Source organism: Molothrus ater, chromosome 23, assembly GCF_012460135.2.
Source record: "Molothrus ater isolate BHLD 08-10-18 breed brown headed cowbird chromosome 23, BPBGC_Mater_1.1, whole genome shotgun sequence".
NCBI lineage: Eukaryota > Metazoa > Chordata > Aves > Passeriformes > Icteridae > Molothrus > Molothrus ater.
The window spans coordinates 6477796-6498997 of NC_050500.2; the positions used below are offsets into that span (position 1 = coordinate 6477796).

A 21202-nucleotide genomic window follows, 5' to 3' on the forward strand; every position below is an offset into this window, starting at 1 on the left:
GGACTGGAAAGGCTTTAAATCCCACCCTATTCCCCCTCATTCCATGGGGGGATTCCAGGATATTCCATATCCATTCCAGGAACATCCACCCCCCAGTCATTTCCACCCCTGAATTCCAATGGGAAATATCCCAGTTCCAATGGAAATGATCCCAATTCCAATGGGAATTATCCTGGTTAACTCAGATTCCCTGTTTTTCCAGCCCTGAACTTCCAGATCCTGGTACAGGCAGGGATGTGGGATCACCTGGAATGAAGGAATTGTCCCAGTGTCCTCCAAAGACAGATCCAGATCCAGGTCCACATCCCGGTACAGGTGGAGATTTGGGATCACCTGGAATGGAGGTGTGGGATTGTCCTGGTCTCCTCCACAGCCAGATCCAGCCCCACATCCTGGTGCAGGCAGGGATTTGGGATCACCTGGAATGAAGGGATTGTCCCAGTGTCCTCTACACCAGATCCAGTCCCACATCCCGGCACAGGTGGAGATTTGGGATCACCTGGAATGAAGGCCTGGGATTGTCCAGGATGAAGGTGTGGGATTTTCCTGGTGTCCTTCAAAGATGAATCCAGTCCCACATCCCGGTGCAGATGGAGGTTTGGGATTGCCTGGAATGGAGGTGTGGGATGGTCCCAGTCTCCTCCAAGGCCAGATCCAGCCCCACATCCTGGTACAGGTGGAGATTTGGGATCACCTGGAATGGAGGTGTGGGATGGTCCCAGTCTCCTCCAAGGCCAGATCCAGCCCCAGATCCTGGTGCAGGTGGAGATTTGGGATCACCTGGAATGGAGGTGTGGGATGGTCCCGCTGCTCTCCACAGCCAGGTCCAGCCCCACCTCCTGGGACAGATTCCCATGGACTCCAGGATCTCCAGCGTCTTTCCCCAAGGTGGGGATCAAACCCTGGGAAGGCTGAGGGAGCTCATCCCACAGTTCCTCCCATCCCAGCCCTGCGGACGTTGGGTCCTTCCCTGTCCCAGGACAATTCCTTCCTTGGCAGAGGGGGCACCTCCAGCGGGTCCTTCCCAATCCAGCTCCCCCTGCTCCAGGCTCCTGGGACCCTGCTGGATGCTCAGGTCAAGCTTGGAGCCTCCCTGGAATTCCCCATCCTTGACATCCAGGATTTTTATCCTCACCAGGAGCTGGAGGAGCTGGGGGCTCATCCAGGTCCCCAGATGGACCTGGTGGAAGGGCTCAGAATTCCATGGAATTCTCCCTGTCTGATCCAGGGCTCTGGGAAGGAGGATCCGAGGTTCCAATGCAGCTCGTTCCATCCAGTCCAGCATTCCCAAGTGTCCAGGGCCACTGGAACCTCCTCAGAGGAGTTTTGGAGGTGTCATTTTAATAGAAAATATCGTTTTATAGGAAATATAATTTAAAGAGAATAACCTTTTATAGAGAAGATATAATTTTATATAAAACCCTCAAATCCGTCCATCCATGGATCCCCCATCCGTTATCCTGGGGAGGAAGGGAGGGATGGATGATGGATGGATGGATGGATGGATGGATGGATGGATGGATGGATGGATGGATGGATGGAGGGAGAGATGGATGGATGGATGGATGGATGGATGGATGGATGGATGGATGGATGGATGGATGGATGGATGGATGGATGGATGATCCATGGATGGATGGAGGGATGGATCCATGGATGGATGGATGGATGGAGGGATGGATGGATGGATGGAGGGATGGATGGATGGATGGATCCATGGAGGGATGACAGGGGAAAAGCAGGGAATCTTTTCCCGAACCTTCCCGGCCGGATCCACACGGTGGCAGCAGGGCTCTGCCGATGGAACACCGGGAGACGCTGCGCTGCTTATCCCAAAAAAGCCCAGGGATGAGAGCCGAGGAACCGCTCCATGGAAGGGGCTCAGAGATCCCCGGAGAGATCCCAAGGGAATCCCGCTCCCAGGGAGAGAGGGAGGGAAAGGTCCCTGACCTGTGTCCAGGCTGTGTCCGAGCACATCGGTCCCAGGACACGCTGACCCCTCCGGAGCTGGGGATTCCTGCAGGAACTCCGGGAATTCCCCCTCAGGTGGCACTGTGGGACAGGGAAAAGGATCCGGAATGGCTCAGGCTGGGTTGGTGGGACCTTCGCGCCCATCCCATTCCATGTCCGGACACCTTCCCTGGTCCCGGGTGCCTCCAGCCCCATCCAGCCCAGCCTGGGACATTCCGGAGATCCAGGGGCAGCCACAGCTTTCCTGGGAAGAGGTGTCAGGGCCTCACCTCCTTCCTGGGCAGGAATTTCTTCCCAAATTCCACTCAAATTACCCTATTTCCGTCTGACCCATTCCTGCTCGTCCTGGAAGTCCACTTCCCAAGGAACATTCCCTCTCCAGCTTCCCTGGAGCCCCTCCAGACACTGGAAGTCGCTCCAAGTTCTCCACATCCCTCCTTCCATCCATCCATCCATCCATGGATTCCATCCATCATCCATCCATCCATCCATCCATCCATCCATCCATGGATTCCATCCATCCATCCATGGATTCCATTCATCCATCCATGGATTCCATCCATCATCCATCCATCCATCCATCCATCCATCCATCCATGGATTCCATCCATCCATCCATGGATTCCATTCATCCATCCATGGATTCCATCCATGGATTCCATCCATCCATCCGTCCATCCATCCGTCCATCCATGGATTCCATCCATCCATCCATCCATCCATCCATCCATCCATCCATCCATCCATCCATCCACCTGTGGATTCCATTCATCCATCCATGGATTCCAATCATAATCCATCATCCGTCCATCCATCCATGGTTTGCATCCATCCCTCCATGGTTTCCATCCATCCCTCCATGGATTCCATCCATCCAAGCTGCTCCAATTCCTTCAGCATCTCCGTGGCCTCCTCTGGACCTTCTTCCACAGTTCCGTGTTGGAGCAGAGAATTCCAGGTGGGATCCCAGGAGAGATCCCCCCTTCCCTTCCCTGCTGCCTTCGTTCCTTGGGATGCACCTGGGACATGGATTTTGGGCTGGGAATGTTGGGATGAAGATGGGAGAGAGGGATGGGATCCACAAAAATCCCATAAAAATTCCCTAAATTCCTATTCCTGGTCTAAAACCCTGGAATGTCTTTTTTTTTCCCCCCCATGGAAAAATCCCTTTATTTTCCCATTTAATTCTGTATGACCCCAAAGGTTTGGGGGCTTTATTCAAACATTAATAAAATACTAACAAATACTTTAGTGTGACTATAAAAATCAATAATTAATGTAAATAAATAATAATATAAATAAACAATACTAATTAAGTGTGAATATTGTGATTGAAGTCTCAATCCTACAGTTAAAGGCATCCCAAATTATTTTATTTTTCCTTTGTTTTGATTGTTTTATCAATTTGTTTGTGTGATTTAGAGTTGACAATATCTTTATTAGTAGTAGTAGAACTACTACTACTAATATTTTAATCAATATTTGGTGAGTTCATGATTGATAATTTCTGATTTAATCAGTATTTGTGCGATTTATTATTGATAATCCCCGATTTAATCAATATTTGTATGAGTTTATTACTGATATTTCCTGAATTTTATCAATATTGTGTGGATTTATTATTGATAATCCCTGATTTCCATCCATATTTAGACGAGTTTATTATTGATAATCCCTGATTTAATCAATATTTGTGAGAGTTTGTTATTGATAATTGATTTCCATAATTGATATTGATTTCCATCAATATTTGGTGTTTATCATTTATAATCCCTTATTTTAACCTATATTTGATGAGTTTCTCATTGATAATTCCTGATTTCCATCAAAATTTCATGATTCTATTGATAATTCCTGATTTTTATCAATTTGGATGAGTTTCTTACTGTAATTTCTGATTTCCATCAATATTTGGGATCACTGACTTGGTCCTGCTGAGTTTTTTAACTTTCATGCTCCTCCTGCTGGAATTCCTCGGATTTCCAATGGGATTTAGGCCTGGCTTTACCTCATCTGCTGCGACAGGTGAGGCTTTGTTAGACCTGGCATCAATAATTATCAATCATTATCAATAATTATCCTCATTAATCCCTGTCCTGCTTTTTGGGACATGCTCCCCCAAAATCAGGACAGGCACCAATCCCAAGGAAATTCTCCTCAAAAAGCAGCACGGATCCTAAAACCCATTGAAATGCTGCCCAAAAATCCACAGAGATGCTCCCAAAAATCAGAGCAGGCCCCAGTCCCATGGAATTTCTCCTCAAAATTCAGGACAGACCCCAAACCCATGGAGAAGTCCCCCAAAAAAGCAGGACAGACCCCAAACCCATGGAAATACTCCTAAAAAGCAGGACAGATCCAAAACCCCATGGAGATGTCTCCCAGAAAAGGAGGACAGACCACAAACCCATGGAAATGCTTCCCAAAAACCCATGGAGATGCTCCCAAAAATGAGAACAGGCCCCAGTCCCATGGAGATGCTGCCCAAAAAGCAGGACAGATCCCAATCCTATGGAATTTCTCCTCAAAAAGCAGGACAGATCCTACAATCCATGGAAACATCCCCAAAAAAGCAGGGCAGACCCCAAACCCATGGAAATTCTCCTCAAAAAGCAGCACAGATCCTAAAACCCATGAAAATGCTTCCCAAAATCCCATGGAGATGTCTCCCAAAATTCAGGACAGCCCCCAAACCCATGGAGATGTCCCCAAAAAGCGGGGCAGACCCCAAATCCATGGAATTTCTCCTCAAAAAGCAGAATAGGGCCCAATCCCACGGAAATTCTCCTCAAAAAGCAGGACAGATCCCGAAACTCATGGAGATGTCTCCCAGAAAAGGAGGACAGACTCCAAACCCACGGAGATGCTCCTCAAAAACCCATGGAGATGCTCTCCAAAAAGCAGGAGAGGCCCCAATCCCATGGAGATGATTGGGATGGGAATCCCACACGGATGCAGCTGGAACAGTTTGGGAATGATCCCAAGTGGGAATGGGATTGGGGTGGGAATCCCACACGGATGCAGCTGGAATGGGAATTTAGGGAATTGTGGATTTTTATGGATCCCATCCCATCTCAGGGGGCTGGAGATCTCCAGGAGAAAACTCCCTGGAAATCCCAATGCCAATTTCCCCCATCCCGGTTTTTCCCAGCCCTGTCCCTTCTCCAGAGCCCTTTGGGATCTCTTGGGAATCTCTGATTCCCTTGGGATCCCTCGGGGGGCACAGCCCGGGACAATCCCCTCTCCCCGCTGCCTCGGGATTCCAGGCGTTATTCCAGAGGCAGATCCGGGCGGGACGAGCCCCGGGATCCCGGGAAATCCGGGAAAACCCCAGCGGCACCCGGAGCGGGGCCGAGCCTCGGGAAAAGGGGATTTAATCCCGCTCCGGGAATCTGAGCCGGGAAAAGCGGGCGGGGCGCTCCGGAGGGACGGGAATTCTGTGGGATCGGGAGTGTCGGGGTCCACAGCGGGAACGGGGCCGCTGCAGCCTCGCGGTTGGGATTTATCCCGTGAAAATTCCCGGCTCATCCCAGAGATGTCGGGCTTGGATCAGGGAACGGCTCCAGGCCGAGTTAAACCCGGCCCAGGGCGGGGCCGCTCCGCCCTTTGAGCCCCGCCCGGGACTTTGATCCTCGGGTTTGGGGTCTGGGAAAAACAAACCGGGGACACCCCTGGGGACACCTGAGACCGCCTGGGGACACCCCTGGGGACACCTGAGACCGCCTGGGGACACCCCTGGGGACACCTGAGACCGCCTGGGGACACCCCTGGGGACACCGGCGAGATCTCCTGGGGACACCCCTGGAGGCATCTAGAATCTCCTGGGGACACCCCTGGGGACACCTGAGGACACTGCTGGGGACACTCGGGTTCTGCTGGGGACGCTCCTCAGGACAGTCCTGGGGACACTGGCGGGGACACGTGGGATGTCCTAGGGACACCCTGGATCTGCTGGGGACACTCCTAGGACACTCCTGGGGACACCCAGAATCTCCTGGGGACACTTCTGGAGACACTTGGGATCACCTGAGGACCCTCGGGATCTCCTGGGGACACTCCCAGGGACACTGCTGGGGACACTTGGGATGACCTGGGGACACCTGGGAACACTGCTGGGGGCACCCAGAATCCACTGGGGACACTTGGGATCACCTGGGGACATTGTTGGGGACACTTAGGATCTCCTGGGCACGCTTGGGATCACCTGGGGACATTGCCAGGATCTCCTGGGGACACTCCTGGGGACACTCCTGGGGACACCCAGGATCTGCTGGGGGACACCTGGGATCTCCTGGGGACACTGTTGGGGACACTGCTGGGGACACTGCTGGGGATAACCAGGATCTGATGGGGACACTTGGGATCACCTGGGGACATTGCCAGGATCTTCTGGGGACACTCCTGGGGACACCCAGGATCTGCTGGGACACTCTGGGGGACACCTGGGATCTCCTGGGGACACTGCTGGGGATAACCAGGATCCGATGGGGACACTCAGAATCCCCTGGGGACATTGCCAGCATCTCCTGGGGACACTCCTGGAATACTCCTGGGGACACCCGGAATCTGCTGGGACGCTCTTGGGAACACTCCTGGGATCACCTGGGGACATGGCCAGGATCTCCTGGGGACACCCAGAGTCTCCTGGAGACACTTGGGATCATCCTGGGGATCTGCTGGGGACAGTCCTGGGACACTCCTGAGGACATTCCTGGATTCCCCGCTCCTGGAAAAGGAGAATTCATTGCATTAATTAATTCATTAATCCATTTATTGCTCTTTCCCCACCTCCCAGCCCCTTTTCCACCGCTTTTCCTGCTGTTCCCTCGCTCCTTCCCCGGGTCCCTCCCGGCCCCGCGCCCGTCCCGGCTTCTCCCGGCGCTGAAAAACTCCGGGAAAACGCGGAAATCCCGCAGAAATAATTTCCTTTCAATCCCCGTTTTTCAAGGTGGATTTCTCTCCCTTTAGAGGGAGATTCCTGGGATAATCGCTTGGGAAAATAACGCTGGGATCTCCCACGGGAAACCTTCCCACATCCATCACCTTCCTGGAACTGTGCGAGGAACCAACTTTCCATCAAGGAATTCATCCTCGGGCGCTTTTGGGCTCGGTTTGGTTTTGCTTTTTCCGTCCTTGTGTTGAAAATCGGGATCGAATCCTTCGGGTTTTCCTCCTGAGCAGCCTCTGAGCGATTTCCCAAGGGAATTTCTCCTTCCTGGGTGCGCCCCGCTCCAGAAATGGGCTGACATCCCTAAAAAATAATAAAAATTTTAAAATAAGAGAAGCACTTTTTTGAGGGGAATCCTAATTCATAAAAATCATTTTTAAAAGGGCTTTTTGAGGAGAATTGCAATAAATAAAATCGCTGATTGGGGAGGTTTTCCAGACGGGTTTAATCAACCTGAGAGCGTCTTTTCCATGGAGAAAATGGGATGCGGAGCCCTTTTATCCCAAAAATCCGCATTTCCAAGCGCGCATCCGAGTTGGAAACCCACCCGCGAGGGATGCGGGGGATAACGGGATGCTCCTAAAAAATCCCAAATAATCCCAGCCCGCTCCCAGCGCGCGTTCCCGCGGGAATCGCGGCATTTATCGAGCAGGAACATACCTTAGGAAACCATGGAGATGCGCCGGGAAGGTGGGGAGAGAAATTCCCACCGGGAAAGCTCCGGGAATTCCGCGCTCCGCATCCCGATGGATGCAGCCTCTAATCCAGAGAACCGGGCTCGGCTTTTGTCCACGAGGCAGAGCCGGGAGAAGATGGGAAAACTGAAAAAAAAAAAAAAGAAAAAAAAATAGGAAAAAAAAAAAAGAAAAGAAAAAAATTTCAAATTTAACCCCAAAAAGGATTTGGCGCAGGTGACCCCTCCTGGAGCGGATTTTTGGGGTGATGGGTGGGGACAGTCCCTGTCACCCCCTGACCCCCTCTGGACAAACCCCGGGATGCGGCAGCAGCCTGACCCCCCTCAGAACAACAACAACAACAACAATAATAATAATAATAATAATAATAATAATAATAATAATAATAATAATAATAATAATAATAATAATAATAATAATAATAACAATAATAATAATAATACAATTGGAGCTCTTTGCGTGGCCACTGCCCGGAGCTGCAGGAGAAAGTGAATTATTTTTCTTTTTTTTTTTTTTTTGCCTGAAATTGCCGAATCTTCCCCCAATTCCAGCAGAACGGGGCGGGGGAAGGAGAGAAAACAAACGCGGCGTTTGAAGTGCGGGATTTTCCTGCGGGCGAGGTGACCCCGGAGCGGCGGGGAAGGAGGGCCCGGGCTCGGCTCCCGGGGTTTCACCTTCCCCCAGCGCCGCGAGAGCAGAAATATTTAATTTTCAACTTTATTCCCAGGCTCCTGCCCCCTTATCCCGGCAAATAATTGAATTACGGCGGCAGGAATGCGGCGGGGACGGAGCCGGGGGTTTTCCCCCCGAAAACTCCGGGAATTGGCGTTTTTTGGGAAGCGGGGAAGGAGCGAGGTTTATTTTCGTTCGCCAAAGCCGCGCCTGAGCCGGGCTCAGAGTCCGGGCGCAATTTGACACCTCGGGAAGAATTTTAAAATCGCTTTTCCCCCCTCCCCACAACTATCCCGATTTCGGAGGGGGATTGGGGTGGATTTGAGGGTGGAAAGGCAGAAAACCCCAAAGCGCGCAGGTTTAGGCGCGGCTTGGGCCGAGCTTGGGCTCCAGGCCGGGTTTAAGCCCAGAGCAAAGGCGAGGGAGGAGCGGGCCGGGCTGGGGGGGGTCAGGCCGGGCTTTGGGGTCCGCTCTGGGGCCGGGGGCGGCGCGGCCGCTCCGGGGCGGTTTTGGGGAGGGGGCGGCGGGGCCGAGTCCCTTTTACAGCTGCGAACAAAAGGCAGCGCCGGCGCCGGCGTCACGTCCCGCTGCGCGCTCATTCCCAAAGCTCCCGCAGCTTTTGGGGGAAAATCGGGAATTCTCCGGCCGGGCCGGGCCGGCCCCCAGCCCGCCCCGTAATTAACGCGGCTGTTAATTAATGAGGGCGGCACCTGGGATGGGGAAGGGGTGGGGGCGCTGGGCCGGGGGGGGGTTCAGGGTGAGCCTTTGACACCCCCAGGGATGGATGGGTGGGAAAAGCGGCTCCAAACCTTGGAGGTGGGGAGCATTTAATTAATTAATTTATTAATTTATTTATTTATTCATCGCACTTATTTCCTACTATTCAAATATTTTTCTTATTTAATTTGTGGGGTTTTTTATAATTTCTCACAGTACTTTTTTTAAAAAAATTAATTTTAAGTTTTTTACTTCAACTTATTTTAGTTGTTATTTGCTTTAATTTCTCTTCTACTTAATTGCCATTCATTTTCATTTTCATTCATTTTTAATTTTTTATTAATTTATTACAATCCTGCTTTATCTCAAATTTTTTTTTAATTTGCATTTTAAATTTTTTTTTTATTTTTCAATCCACGCCGCAATTCCCCCACCCTAAGTCCATGCCCCGCCCGCCTTTCCCCTCCTGGAATCCGCTTAGGGGGAAAAACCCTAAAAAATCCCCCAAAACCCACCAAAAAAACCCCAAACTCCCGCAATTCCTGATTTTCCCTGCTCTGTTGCACCCCAAATCTTTCCCAGCCGCTCGAGGGACACCCCAGCTTTCCATGAGGAGCCTGAGAATGACCAAAAACATCCCCAAAAAAAAAACGCTCTGGGAAGGAGCGCGGGGCTCCGCTCCCATTGGTGCCGGGGCCGGGCGCGGATCCCCCTTCCCATAAAAGAAAGGAGCCGGAGCCTATCAGAGCCCGCCCGTCCTTCCCACCGCCCCAACTTCCCCGCCGGAGCAACTTCCAGCCCCCTCCTCCTCCTCCTCCTCCTCCTCCTCCTCCTCCTCCTCCTCCTCCTCCTCCTCCTCCAGCGCTGCCACAGCCGCGCCGCGAGGAGGAAGAACCGCAGCGCACGGAGCGAATCCGGGGGGCCGCGGCTCCCCCCGCTCTGCCCCCCGAGCCAGCCCCGAGCCAGCCCTAAGCCAGCCCTAAGCCCAGCCCAGCTCCCTTTGGCAACTTTGGCCGTGCCTGCTCTTCCCGGGTGACATTCCAGCGGAGCGGCCGCTCGGGACACAGCCCCCAAACTTTCCCGGCAATTTCTGGTGGGTGATCCCCCCCCTCTACCCCCACCCCTTTCATCCCGAGCGTTGCAGCATTTTGATTTTTCCGCTGATTTTTTTTAAATCATTCTCGTTTTGTTGGTTTTTTTTTGTTGGGTTTTTTTTAAATAATTTTTGGGGTTTTTTTTGTTTTGTTTTGTTTTCCCCTCGCTCGGAGCCCAGATTTCTCCCTTGTTTTGCAGCCGCTGGAAGGGCTGGGAAGGTCGGAGGAGGCGGCCCCGCAGCCCCCCCGGTTGTGCCCGGTGTCCCCCCCCCGGTCCAGCCCCGGTCCGCACCGGAGCCCCTCGGCCGCCGCCGCCCCCCGACCATGGCAGCGCTGCCCGGGACGGTGCCGCGGATGATGCGCCCGGCGCCGGGGCAGAACTACCCCCGCACCGGCTTCCCGCTGGAAGGTAGGTCTGGAAAACCTGGAAAAGGGCTCTGGAATCACCCGGGGAGGGGGGTTAGGTCTGGAAAATCTCCGCTCCATCCCTCTGGAATAACCGGGGGGGGCTCTTAGCTCTGGAAAAGCGCTGCTCCATCCCTCTGGAATAACCTGGGGGGGCTCTTAGCTCTGGAAAAGCGCTGCTCCATCCCTCTGGAATAACCTGGGGAGGCTCTTAGCTCTGGAAAAGCGCTGCTCCATCCCTCTGGAATAACCCTGGGGGGGACCCTAGGTCTGGAAAATTTCCACTCCATCTCTCTGGAATAACCGGGGGGGGCTTTTAGCTCTGGAAAAGCGCTGCTCCATCCCTTTGGAATAACCTGGGGGGGCCCTGGGTCTGGAAAAGCGCTGCTCCATCCCTCTGGACCTACGGAGGGGGACTCTTAGGTCTGGAAAGGCGCCGTTCCATCCCTCTGGAATAACCTGGGGGGGCTCTTAGGGTGTGGAAAATCTCCGCTCCATCCCTCTGGAATAACCTGGGGGGGCTCTCAGCTCTCTGCAAAAGCGCCGCTCCATCCCTAAAAGCGCCGCTCCATCCCTCTGGAATCACCCTTGGTGCAGGGGGTGCGGCTGAGCTCCGCTCTTGGGGGGGTTCCCGAAATTCTCCCAACTTCTCACCCCTTACCCAGCCCCTTCCCGCCGCGCTCCCCGCGAATTCCCGGGATCCGCTTTGCTGTTTTCCCGTGTTTCGAGTATTCCCGGGCATCCCGCAGGATTTTTGGGGCAGCTTCTCCCGCTTTGGGGTTTTATTTTTTGGGGGCGGTTGATTTTTTTTGGTTTTTTGGGTTTTTTTTTCTGGCGGGTTGATTTTTTAAAAATGTCCCCGTGTCAAAACGGGAGGGAAACAACCAAACTGATGGGATTTAACTTTTCGGAGGGGAAAATAGGAATAAAAACCTTGATCCGGGGAGCAGCGGGATGATGTCCTTGGCCGGGGCTGGCGAAGCGGGGACTCGGGAGCTGTCACCTCGCCGAGTGTCACCCATCCTCCCTCCGCCGTGCCTTTGTCACGAGGGGGGCGATTATTTCCAGGCACACACGTTCCCAAAAAAAAAAAAAAAAAATTAAAAAAAAAGGAAAAAATGAGAAGAAGAAAAAAAAAAAGGCAAATTTTCTATCCGGGACCCCTCTGGCCGCATTTATTAAAAGCGGAGAAAATTTCATCCCGCCCGTGCTCAAGTGGCGAATCGCAAACCCGCGGAAAACCACGCAGGCTGCAAAACACACAGGGCGCGGGGATTTGCTGAAGTGCTTTTCTGTAGCAAATGAAGTAAAACAGACGGCAAGGGAAAGGATCAAAGGATTACAACAATATTTGCACAACATGACTGGGAATAATGAAAGGAGAGAGCGGCCGGCGCTTTTAGCGGCTCTTGAATGTAAAATTGGCCACTCGAGTGTTATCTGTCGATAATGATACATCCAGGGAGCGCCGGCCAAAGTGACTCGGAATTAGCGGTGCATGATTCTCGCTAAATCGCCAGGCAATTTCTGGAATCGACTTTTCTTTGTAGCGAGAGAGGGGAGGGGAAAAAAAAATTATATCTAAAAAAAAAAAATAAAAAAAGAAATAAAAATCCGCCCCCCTCGCCTCGCCTGGCGCTCGCCCCCTCCAGCCTCGCGCAAATTACCCAGCTGAGTTCTGCCCCCTCCCGTCCTGCCTCCCCTCCTTTTCGCTTTAATTTCCAGCCTGTGAAATCGTATTAATCTGCGAGATCTGCGGCGCGAGGTGTTCGATAAATTGGGGAGGGGGCGAAGGAGCCCCCGCGCCCGGAGAGGCGGCGGCGAAGCGGCCGCGGGATAAAATCCACCCCAAAAGCCACCAAAAAAAAACCCCAAAACCACCCCAAAAAAGCTCCCCGAGGGTGTTCCAGAGGTGATGTCCAAAAGTTTGTTGGAAAGCGGAGCTCCGTAAATCGAGGCGAGATTTTTTGGGGGAGAAAGGAGAAGTTTTGGGCGCGTTTTGTTGAGTGGGTTTGGATCTCCTCGCGTTTCAAACGCCGGGAATGGTTTCAAACCAAGGTGTGAAATCCCAAATCCGGACAAATTTCCAGGGATGGACACACGGGGGGTGTCTTGGGGGGGATTTTTAGTTCCCCACTTTCCATGGGAGAATCTCAGGCGTGGTGCCGGGATAAACAAACACCGGGATAAACAAACACCGGGATAAACACGGGATAAACCCCGGGATACGCACGGAGCGCAGGGCACGGGCGAGACTTTGCCCCTTCTTTCAAACCTCCAAAGCCCGGGAGAGAAGCGGGATGTGCGGGGAAAGACACGCCGGATTTTCCGATTTCCCCCCTCTAATTTCACTTTTCCCCGGTTTTTTTGGGTCGGGTTTTTTTCCCCACCTTGTCCCTCGCAGTGTCCACCCCGCTGGGCCAGGGCAGGGTGAACCAGCTCGGAGGGGTTTTCATCAACGGGCGCCCGCTGCCCAACCACATCCGCCACAAGATCGTGGAGATGGCGCATCACGGCATCCGGCCCTGCGTGATCTCCCGGCAGCTCCGCGTCTCCCACGGCTGCGTCTCCAAAATCCTCTGCCGCTACCAGGAGACCGGATCCATCCGGCCCGGGGCCATCGGCGGCAGCAAGCCCAGGGTGAGTGCGCTGCGGGCACCGCGCCCCAAAATTCCGCCTTCTTTTGGGGGGCAGCGCGAGTTTTCCCAGCGGTTTTGGGGGGTTTTTTTTTTGTGTGGATTTTTTTTTTTTTTAGGGGAGAAAAGGTTTTAATAAGTTGCGGTTTTTGGTTTCTAACGGGGAGAAAGCGGGGCCCGAGCTGGAGGTGCTGATGGATTCAAGTGTTTTTCTTTTTTGTGGCTTCCACGTGCAACAAGTGGTGCGCGCTGGAGCGATCCCGGCGGGGTGTGGGGAGCAGGGAATCCGGGATTCTTTGGCAATAGGAAATCCCATAAACACCCCGAAAAGTGTCCCCTGCGCCGCCTCCCCGGAGCTCAGGGCAATCCCACCCTGCCGGCTCTCCCGGCCCTCAGAGACCCCGCTTTTAAGATTTGGGGGAGCGGGGCCTTTTCCCAGCTTTATTTCCCTCCTGACCCCACTTTTAGGATTTGGGGGAGCCGGGCCTTTCCCAGCTTTATTTCCCTCCTGATCCCGCTTTTAAGATTTGGGGGAGCCGGGCCTTTTCCCAGCTTTATTTCCCTCCTGATCCCGCTTTTAAGATCTGGGGGAGCAGGGCCTTTTCCCACTTTATTTCCCTCCTGATCCCGCTTTTAGGATTTGGGGGAGCCGGGCCTTTCCCAGCTTTATTTCCCTCCTGATCCCGCTTTTAGGATTTGGGGGAGCAGGGCCTTTTCCCAGCTTTATTTCCCTCCTGACCCCGCTTTTAGGATCTGGGGGAGCAGGGCCTTTCCCAGCTTTATTTCCGTCCTTTCCCCACTCCCAAGCCCCATTTTCCACCCCAAACCCCGCAGCCCGGCCGGGGAGGACTGAGCTGCGCTGCTTCTTTTGAATTAAAAGCGCTTTTCCCCTGCTCTCCCTCCCTCCCTTCCTCCCCGTGGGGACACCCCGGCGCCCCTTGGGCACAAAAGCAGGTCGCGACTCCCGACGTGGAGAAGAAAATCGAGGAATACAAGCGGGAGAACCCCGGGATGTTCAGCTGGGAGATCCGGGACCGGCTGCTCAAGGACGGCCACTGTGACCGCAGCACGGTGCCCTCAGGTGAGAAGGCAGCTTGGCCACACTCCCCCGGCTCCACGGGAAAAGTTATCCCGCGGGAAAGGTTTCCCAGAGCATCCAAACACCCTCCCGGCTCTGCTTGGATGGAGGAGGGAAAAATCACCCCGAGCAAAGCCCGGGATTGGGGGCGATTCGTGCCCCGGCTGCTGCAAAACCGAGCCCAAACCAAGGCCTTTTCCCGGGTTTTTCCAGCTCCCTGGAAAGCCGGGGGGATGCTGGGGCAGGGGGAGACCCCCAGAGGTGCCCCCAAATCCAAGGGGGGAAAGGGGAGCCCTGTTGGTCCCGCTGGGATTTGTGCTGTGGGGGCTGCACAGCAACGTCCCCATGGGGCAGAGATTGCAGGAGATCCGGGGATCAAGGAGATCCCAAGACATTCAGAGATCTGTGACATCTATGGATCCATGAGATCCTGAGATCCAGGAGATCCCAAGACATTTAGAGAGAGATCCACGAGATTTAGAGATCCCTGAAATCCCCAGGCATCCATTAGATCCATGGATCCAGAGATCCATGCGGACCTGAGATCCCGAGATCCAGGATATCCTGAGAGACCCAGAGATCCGTTAGATCCTGAGATCCAGGATATCCCAAAAGATCCCGAGATCCACGGGCAGCCAGGCTGGAGCCCAAAGTTCTGCCTGCAGGGCCGTGTTTGGGGTCCGGGGGCTCGGCTCTGAGGTCCCTGTGGGTTTTGGGGCCGCTCTGTGGGGCCAGAGCAGGCCCGGAGCTCCATCCCGGCTTGGGAACTGGGGGGAATTTGGGAATTGTGAGGTGACTTCGGGACATCTCGGTGGCGCTCGGGTCGGGACGTCAATTTGGGAATGCTCGAATTGGGGAATTCGGGAATCGCGGGGGCTCGGCGATGGTGGCAGGTGCATTCCCACGGGAAGAAGAGCGGCATTCCCGGCCGTTCCCACTCCTCGCAGGCAGCTTATACTCGCCTTTCTGCCTTTGACTGTCCGAGGTTTAGTGAGTTCGATTAGCCGCGTGCTCCGCATCAAATTCGGCAAGAAGGAGGAGGACGAGGACTGCGACAAGAAGGAGGAGGACGGCGACAAGAAGGCCAAGCACAGCATCGACGGCATCCTGGGCGACAAAGGTACCGCTGCGCCGGGGGGGGGGACAGCGGGGACACGGCCCTGCCCGCCGGGGGTGGCTCCAGAGCCGCCGGGTTTGGCTCTTCCCAAAAAAATCCCTGCGGGGAGCGGGGCTGGCAGGAGGAGGAAGAGCTGTCGGTGCTTTGCTCGGGATCAATTATCCATAAAAAAAGGGCCGGGAATGGCCGGAGGGGGGGAGAGGCACCTCGTAAATGAATTTGTTAAACAGATTTCGCCTAAGTGGTCCCCTGGAACCGGGGCTGACAGGTGACCGATGGCGCCGATCAATATCAATTAAGGACGGGAGCCGCCAGCTCCGAGGGGACACGGGGGGGGTCCCCGGAGCGGCGCCGCACCCCCCAATTATCCTGGGAAAAATTACCCAGGGAAAACCATCCAGGGAAAACCATCCAGGGGAAACGATCCAGGGAAAAATGATCCAAATGATCCAGGGGAAACCATCCAGGGAAAATGATCCAGGGAAATCCTCCCGGCGCAGGCGGGGGAAGGCTCCGAGCCAGGCCGGTGGCGGGGCTCTGTTATCGCCTCCCAAACGCGGCGTTTTCTCTCCCGCTGCCAGGAAAATTCCAACTTTTCCCAGCTGGGAATGCGAGGTTGGGAGTGGGAACTGGAGTGCGGGCAGCGCCGTGGTGCCAAAAAACAACCAACCAAACAAACAAACAAAAAAAAAAAGGTGGAATTTTGGGGGAGCATCCGTGAGATCCGGCAGGGAAAAAGGGGGGCTTGGAGCAGCTGCGGTCGGGCATAAAACGAGCGCGGTTTTGGGGGGGAAACGGTGATTTTTGGGGGGAAACCGGTGATTTTTGGGGGGAAAACGGCGATTTTGGGAATCCCCGGCAGAGGGAAGTTGGGATTTTCCAGTTTTCCCCCGAATTGGTGCAAAGCGAGGACGGGCTGGGCTTGAGCCGGAGTTGGGATTTTGGGGGATTTGTGGCATCGCCGCTGTCGGGGTGAGCGGGATTCTCCCCCAGACCCGAATTTCCCCCAGTTTGGGACACGTGGGGGGAATTTTGGGGTAGAAAACGCTGCCCCGAGCCCCCATCAGTGGAGTTGGAAATGAAGGTGACAAAAGGGATTTTGTTTTATTTTTTTTAAAGGATCCGACCCCCTTTTTTTTTTTTTCCTCCTCTTTTCCCAACCTTGAAGATGAACTTCACTTACAAAGACCTTGGGGTCTATTGAAGCTTTATAAGGAAAAGATTCCTGACCACAAAAGCAAACAGCGGAGAAAAAAAAAAAAAAAAAGAAAAGAAAAAAAAAAAAAGAAAAGAAAAGAAAAAAGAAAGAAAAAAAAAAAAAAAAAGAAAGGGGGGGAAAAGGGGGAAAAACCCGAGGCTGCCTTAAAAATGGAGTAAAGGGATGGGGGAGGGAGGGCGCGTCCATTCTCATTCAAAATTCCGCGAGGAGGAGAAAAACTTTTGGACAAAGGGCCGAGGACGGGAAGAAAGGGAGATAAATTATTCAAAACTCCCTGCTGTTAGATAGTTTTGTAATATTATCGGAGCGGCTGCTGCAGAAAGGCAGAGCCGTTGGACGCTGCAAAATGTTGCTGTGATTTGGGAGAGGGGCGATGCTCATTTGCAAATCGGGGCCATTGTGTCCGCCAGAAGCTCCCCCCGCTCACTTTCGGGGTGTTTTTAATTTTATTAGAGGGGGGGGAAAGGAGATTTGGGGGGGTTTAAGTTGTGTTTTCATCCAGGCTCGCCGCTGGGGAAAAATATCTTTATTTTTGAAAGCGCGGGTTGGGTTTTTGGGTTTTTATTTTGCCGTCGGTCGCCACCCCCAAAACAACGACAACAACAAAAAAATTAAAAAAAAAAAAATAAGAATGAAGGAGCGGGGAGCTTTTTATCCCTGATTAGCACGCAAGAAGTGCGTGTCAAGAGGCAAAACAAAACGCTCCCTTCTGCCTTCATGGGTGAGGCCGCGGACAAATCAAACACGAGCCCCCGTTCCTGGATGAAAGGGGGCTAATTTGGGCAAATTCCCGCGGCCGGAGCCTGTGGAGCGCCGCGCTCCCTCCGAGCGCGCAGAATCCCCCGGCCCCGCGCAGAAATCCCAATTTCTCCGCAATTCCCGGGTTTTTATGGCCGCGCCGAGCGGAAATCCCCCCCTAAAAACGGCGTGAATTTGAGGGGTTTTTTTGGGGGGGATCCTGCGCATCTCCAAAAGGAGCGTCCGAAATTCCGAATTTCCCGCTGCCCCGGCGGATTTTAACGCCTGGGAAAGTTTTAATGGCCCCAATTAAGATAATTGATGAGGCCGCTTGTAAAGCACTGGCGGGCGGCGGCTGCGCGCTGGGAAACGCCGCGATTTCTGCTGGGGGAAAAAAACCTCAATTTCTGCTCGAAAAAACCTCAATTTCTGCTCGAAAAAACCTCAATATCCGCACGAAAAAACCTCAATTTCCGCACGCAAACCCCGCAATCTCTGCTCGAAAAAGCCGCGATTTCTGCTCGAAAAAACCGCAATTTCTGCACCAAAATCCCGCAATTTCTGCCGGCAAACGCCGCGATTTTGCATCCCCGCAATTAAAACCCCTTCAGAGCTGTTTCTCCCTCCACCCAATTCTCATTTCCAGGTGGCTCCCACCGAAACCAACCCAACCTCGCACGCCTTGAGGGAGGGATGGAAGGAGGGAGGGAGGGGGAATTTTTTTTTTTTTTTTTCTCAATTTCTGCGCCCAACGCGACTTCTCCCTCCGAGAGCTGCGGGGGGAAAAGGGGCGAAAAAACTTTGGTTTTGCTTTTTTCTTTTTTTTTTTTTAATATTATTTTTTAATCTTTTTTTTTTTTTTTTTCTTTTCCAAGCGCTCCGTGGCGGGTTCTCCTCGCGGGGAGCCGGGGGAAGACAGCCCTAAATGCTCTCTCTTTTTAAGTGGGAAAGAAAGCTTCCACCCTGCGCCTGTTTCTTTCTATCGTCTGCTTGGCATTTAATAATGTTAAGACTTATTAGAGCTGGTAATGAAAACTGTGGCTGTTGAATAGGGAGCTGTGTTGGAGAAGGGTGTAATAGCTCCAAGGCATGCTAAGAAATGTATTTATCCCCAATCAGTACTCACTCTCTGAGTTCCCAGCACAAACGTTAAGTTGAAGGGTTTTAAGGCAGATTAAATTGAGCCTTTATTTCTTTGCACTTTCATCTTTAAACGGCTCACTCCAGCTAGCCCTGGGCGGATATTCATGAGGCTTCACTTTGGGTTTTTTTTTTTTTTATTTTTTTTAATATATGTTTATTTTTATATTTATATATATATATATATCTCCTTGTTAAGAGCGAGTTGTTGTTGCTGTTTATTATTGTTATAATTATAATTACGATTCGGGGTTGTTGTTATTTATTAGGGAGGGGATGCGCCGCTCTCTCCCTCGCTTGGGGGGGGGGGGGAATTTGGGCACCCCCAAATTTCGGGGGGCACCGCTCAGAAAAGGGGGGGGAGGGAATCAATGGAGGCCAGACCCGGAGGGGGTCTCTGGTGTGTCCCCCCCATTCCGGACCTGTCCCCCCCATTCCGGACCTGTCCCCCCCATTCCGGGCAGCAGCGGGGATTGGGGGCGCTGCCACCCCCGGAACCCCGCGGGGTGCGGGCGATGCTCGCAGGGACCCCCAAGTGTTTGTTTTGGGGTGAAAATGCTGATTTTTAGGGCATCTTCCTCTCCTCACTGTGCCCCCCAAGTTTGTGCCCTCGGCCGATTCTGGGGGAACAGCAGGATCGGGGCTCCGATTTGGGGGGAAAAGGGGCGGGATCGGGGCTCCGATTTTGGGGGAAAAGGGGCAGATCTTCAGGATCGGGGCTCCGATTTTGGGGGAGCAACTGGAGAGGGGCAGGATGGGGGTTCCGATTTTGGGGTAACAGTGGCGGGATCTCGGTTCCGATTTTGAGGGAACAGCTGGATTTGGGCTCTGGTTTTGGGGGAAAAGCGGCGGGATCGGGGCTCCTATTTTGAGGGGAAAAGAGTTGAGATCTGGGGTACAATTTTGGGGGAAAAGAGGCAGGATCGGGGGCTCCGATTTGGGGGAACAGCGGCGGGATGGGGGTTTCCGATTTGGGGGAAAAGAAGCGAGATCGGAGTTCCAATTTTGGGGGGAAAAGAGGTGGGATCGGGGTTCCGATTTTGGGGGAACAGCTGGATCGGGGTTCCGATTTTGGGGGAACAGCGGCGGGGTCGGGGTTCTGATTTTGGGGGGAACAGTGCGGGAGGGGGGACAGGGACAATTCCAGCCGGGAGCTGCTCCCGCCGGGTTTTTGGGTGCCCGCAGCGAGAGGAGAGGGGAGGGTTTGGGGGGTCCCGGCCGATTTGAGGGAGCTCGGGACGGGCGGAAAGAGAAGGGGGAACCCCCAGAGCTGGGCCGGGCTTTGTTCCCCGAGCCGGGGGAGCGGAGCGGGGCTGCGGGGCCGATTTATCGGCAAACAATCGGCGCGGGTTTAAAAACCAACACGCGGCTCCTCGGTAAATGTGTGTTTAGAAGCGCGGGGGGGGCCGCGAGCAGACACTTCATCAAATCAAGGGATTACCAAAGGTTGGCAATCTAATCAAACAGAGCCCAGGCGGGATTTGTGAGTGTTGCGAGCGGGATCAGCTCTAATAATGGGGGGCAGGAGAAGAGATAGGGAGGTGTCAAGCAATTCATTGGCTTTAGGCTGAGTTATTCTGTGCATATTTCAGGCCGAGAGGAGAGGGAAGAGAGGGGAAGAGGAATAAAAAAAAAAAAAAAAAGCAGGGAGAAGGGAGAGGGAGAGGGAGGAGGGGGGGCTGGATGCGGGCGCACACGGAGCTTACATGTCACAAAAAAAGCTGAGACAAATGAGGTACAACAATAAACACAGATAACAATTACAAAGGCAAACAGTGGCTTTTGGGAACGGGAACCTGGGCTACATAAACAAAGTCGGCAAATGTTCGCAAGATAAACTCCTGCCTAAATCGAGTGTGACGGGGAGGAGAGAAGAGAGGAGGAGAGATAAGGCTGGAGAGGGGAATAAACGGGAATAATCGAACACGAGGCGTTTGAAAAAACAAACTTGAGACAAGGATGCGGCGAGCGGGGCTCGGCTGTACGGCAGGGAGCGAGGGAATGTCGGGGAGGTGCTGGAGAGCCGGGGCTCGGCTGGGGTTGGGGGCTTTTCCCTCTCTCCCCCCCTTTTTGGGGGAGAAGAAAAGGATCCGTCCTGGAGCGGGGGGAATGGGGAGGGAAATCTCGGGGTCAGAGACAGGTGGGGAACCCCGGCCGGGAGAGAGGAAACGCATTGGAGAGGTTTTAATGTGGGATTTGGGGGTGATTCCATTACCCAGGGCACGTAGGAGAGGTTTTGATGCAGAATTTGGGGGTGATTCCATTACCCAGGGCAGGTAGGAGAGGTTTGAATGCAGAATTTGGGGGTGATTCCATTACCCAGGGTGGGTAGGAGAGGTTTTAATGCAGAATTTGGGGGTGATTCCATTACCCAGGGCGGGTAGGAAGCAGATTTGGGGCGAAGGGGGGAGATGGAGCCGCCATAGAGCAGCGCAGGAAGGAAGAGGGGAGGTCTCGTCCTAATCCCAGGTTTGGGCCCTAATTGGGCCGGGAGGGAGGGGGCAGAGCCGGAATTAAGGCAGGAGAGGCTGAGAGGGGAACGCGTGATCCAGGGGTTGCTGCAAACAAACAGATCTCCCCCAAAAACCCCCGCTTTTAACCCGAAATCATCTCGAGGAGCAGCCGCAGGCCGCGCTGGGGTCTCGCTCTCCCGTGGAGGATTTTTCCAAGCGGGAATTGCGCGCGGGAGAGGGGAGAGACGTGTCTGCAGCGTGGTTAAAGGAATTAGATATTTACCAGTTTGAAATAAGCCTGGGTATGGGAAAAAAAAAA

General features: G+C 53.5%; 1 protein-coding gene across 3 annotated transcripts in view; it reads left to right on the plus strand.

Moving 5' to 3' along the window:
* Positions 1-10421: 10421 nt before the first annotated feature.
* Positions 10422-21202, plus strand: part of PAX7 (paired box 7) — a 134571-nt gene continuing 123790 nt past the window's right edge. For 2 of the 3 annotated variants that reach the window (XM_036396244.2, XM_036396248.2), the window contains exons 1-4: positions 10422-10506; positions 12907-13142; positions 14090-14219; positions 15208-15336. In XM_036396244.2, the coding sequence (XP_036252137.1) occupies positions 10422-10506; positions 12907-13142; positions 14090-14219; positions 15208-15336 (580 nt within the window). Of the gene's footprint in view, positions 10507-12906; positions 13143-14089; positions 14220-15201; positions 15337-21202 lie in introns of all 3 variants that reach the window. The other variant, XM_036396245.1, reaches the window with a different exon arrangement.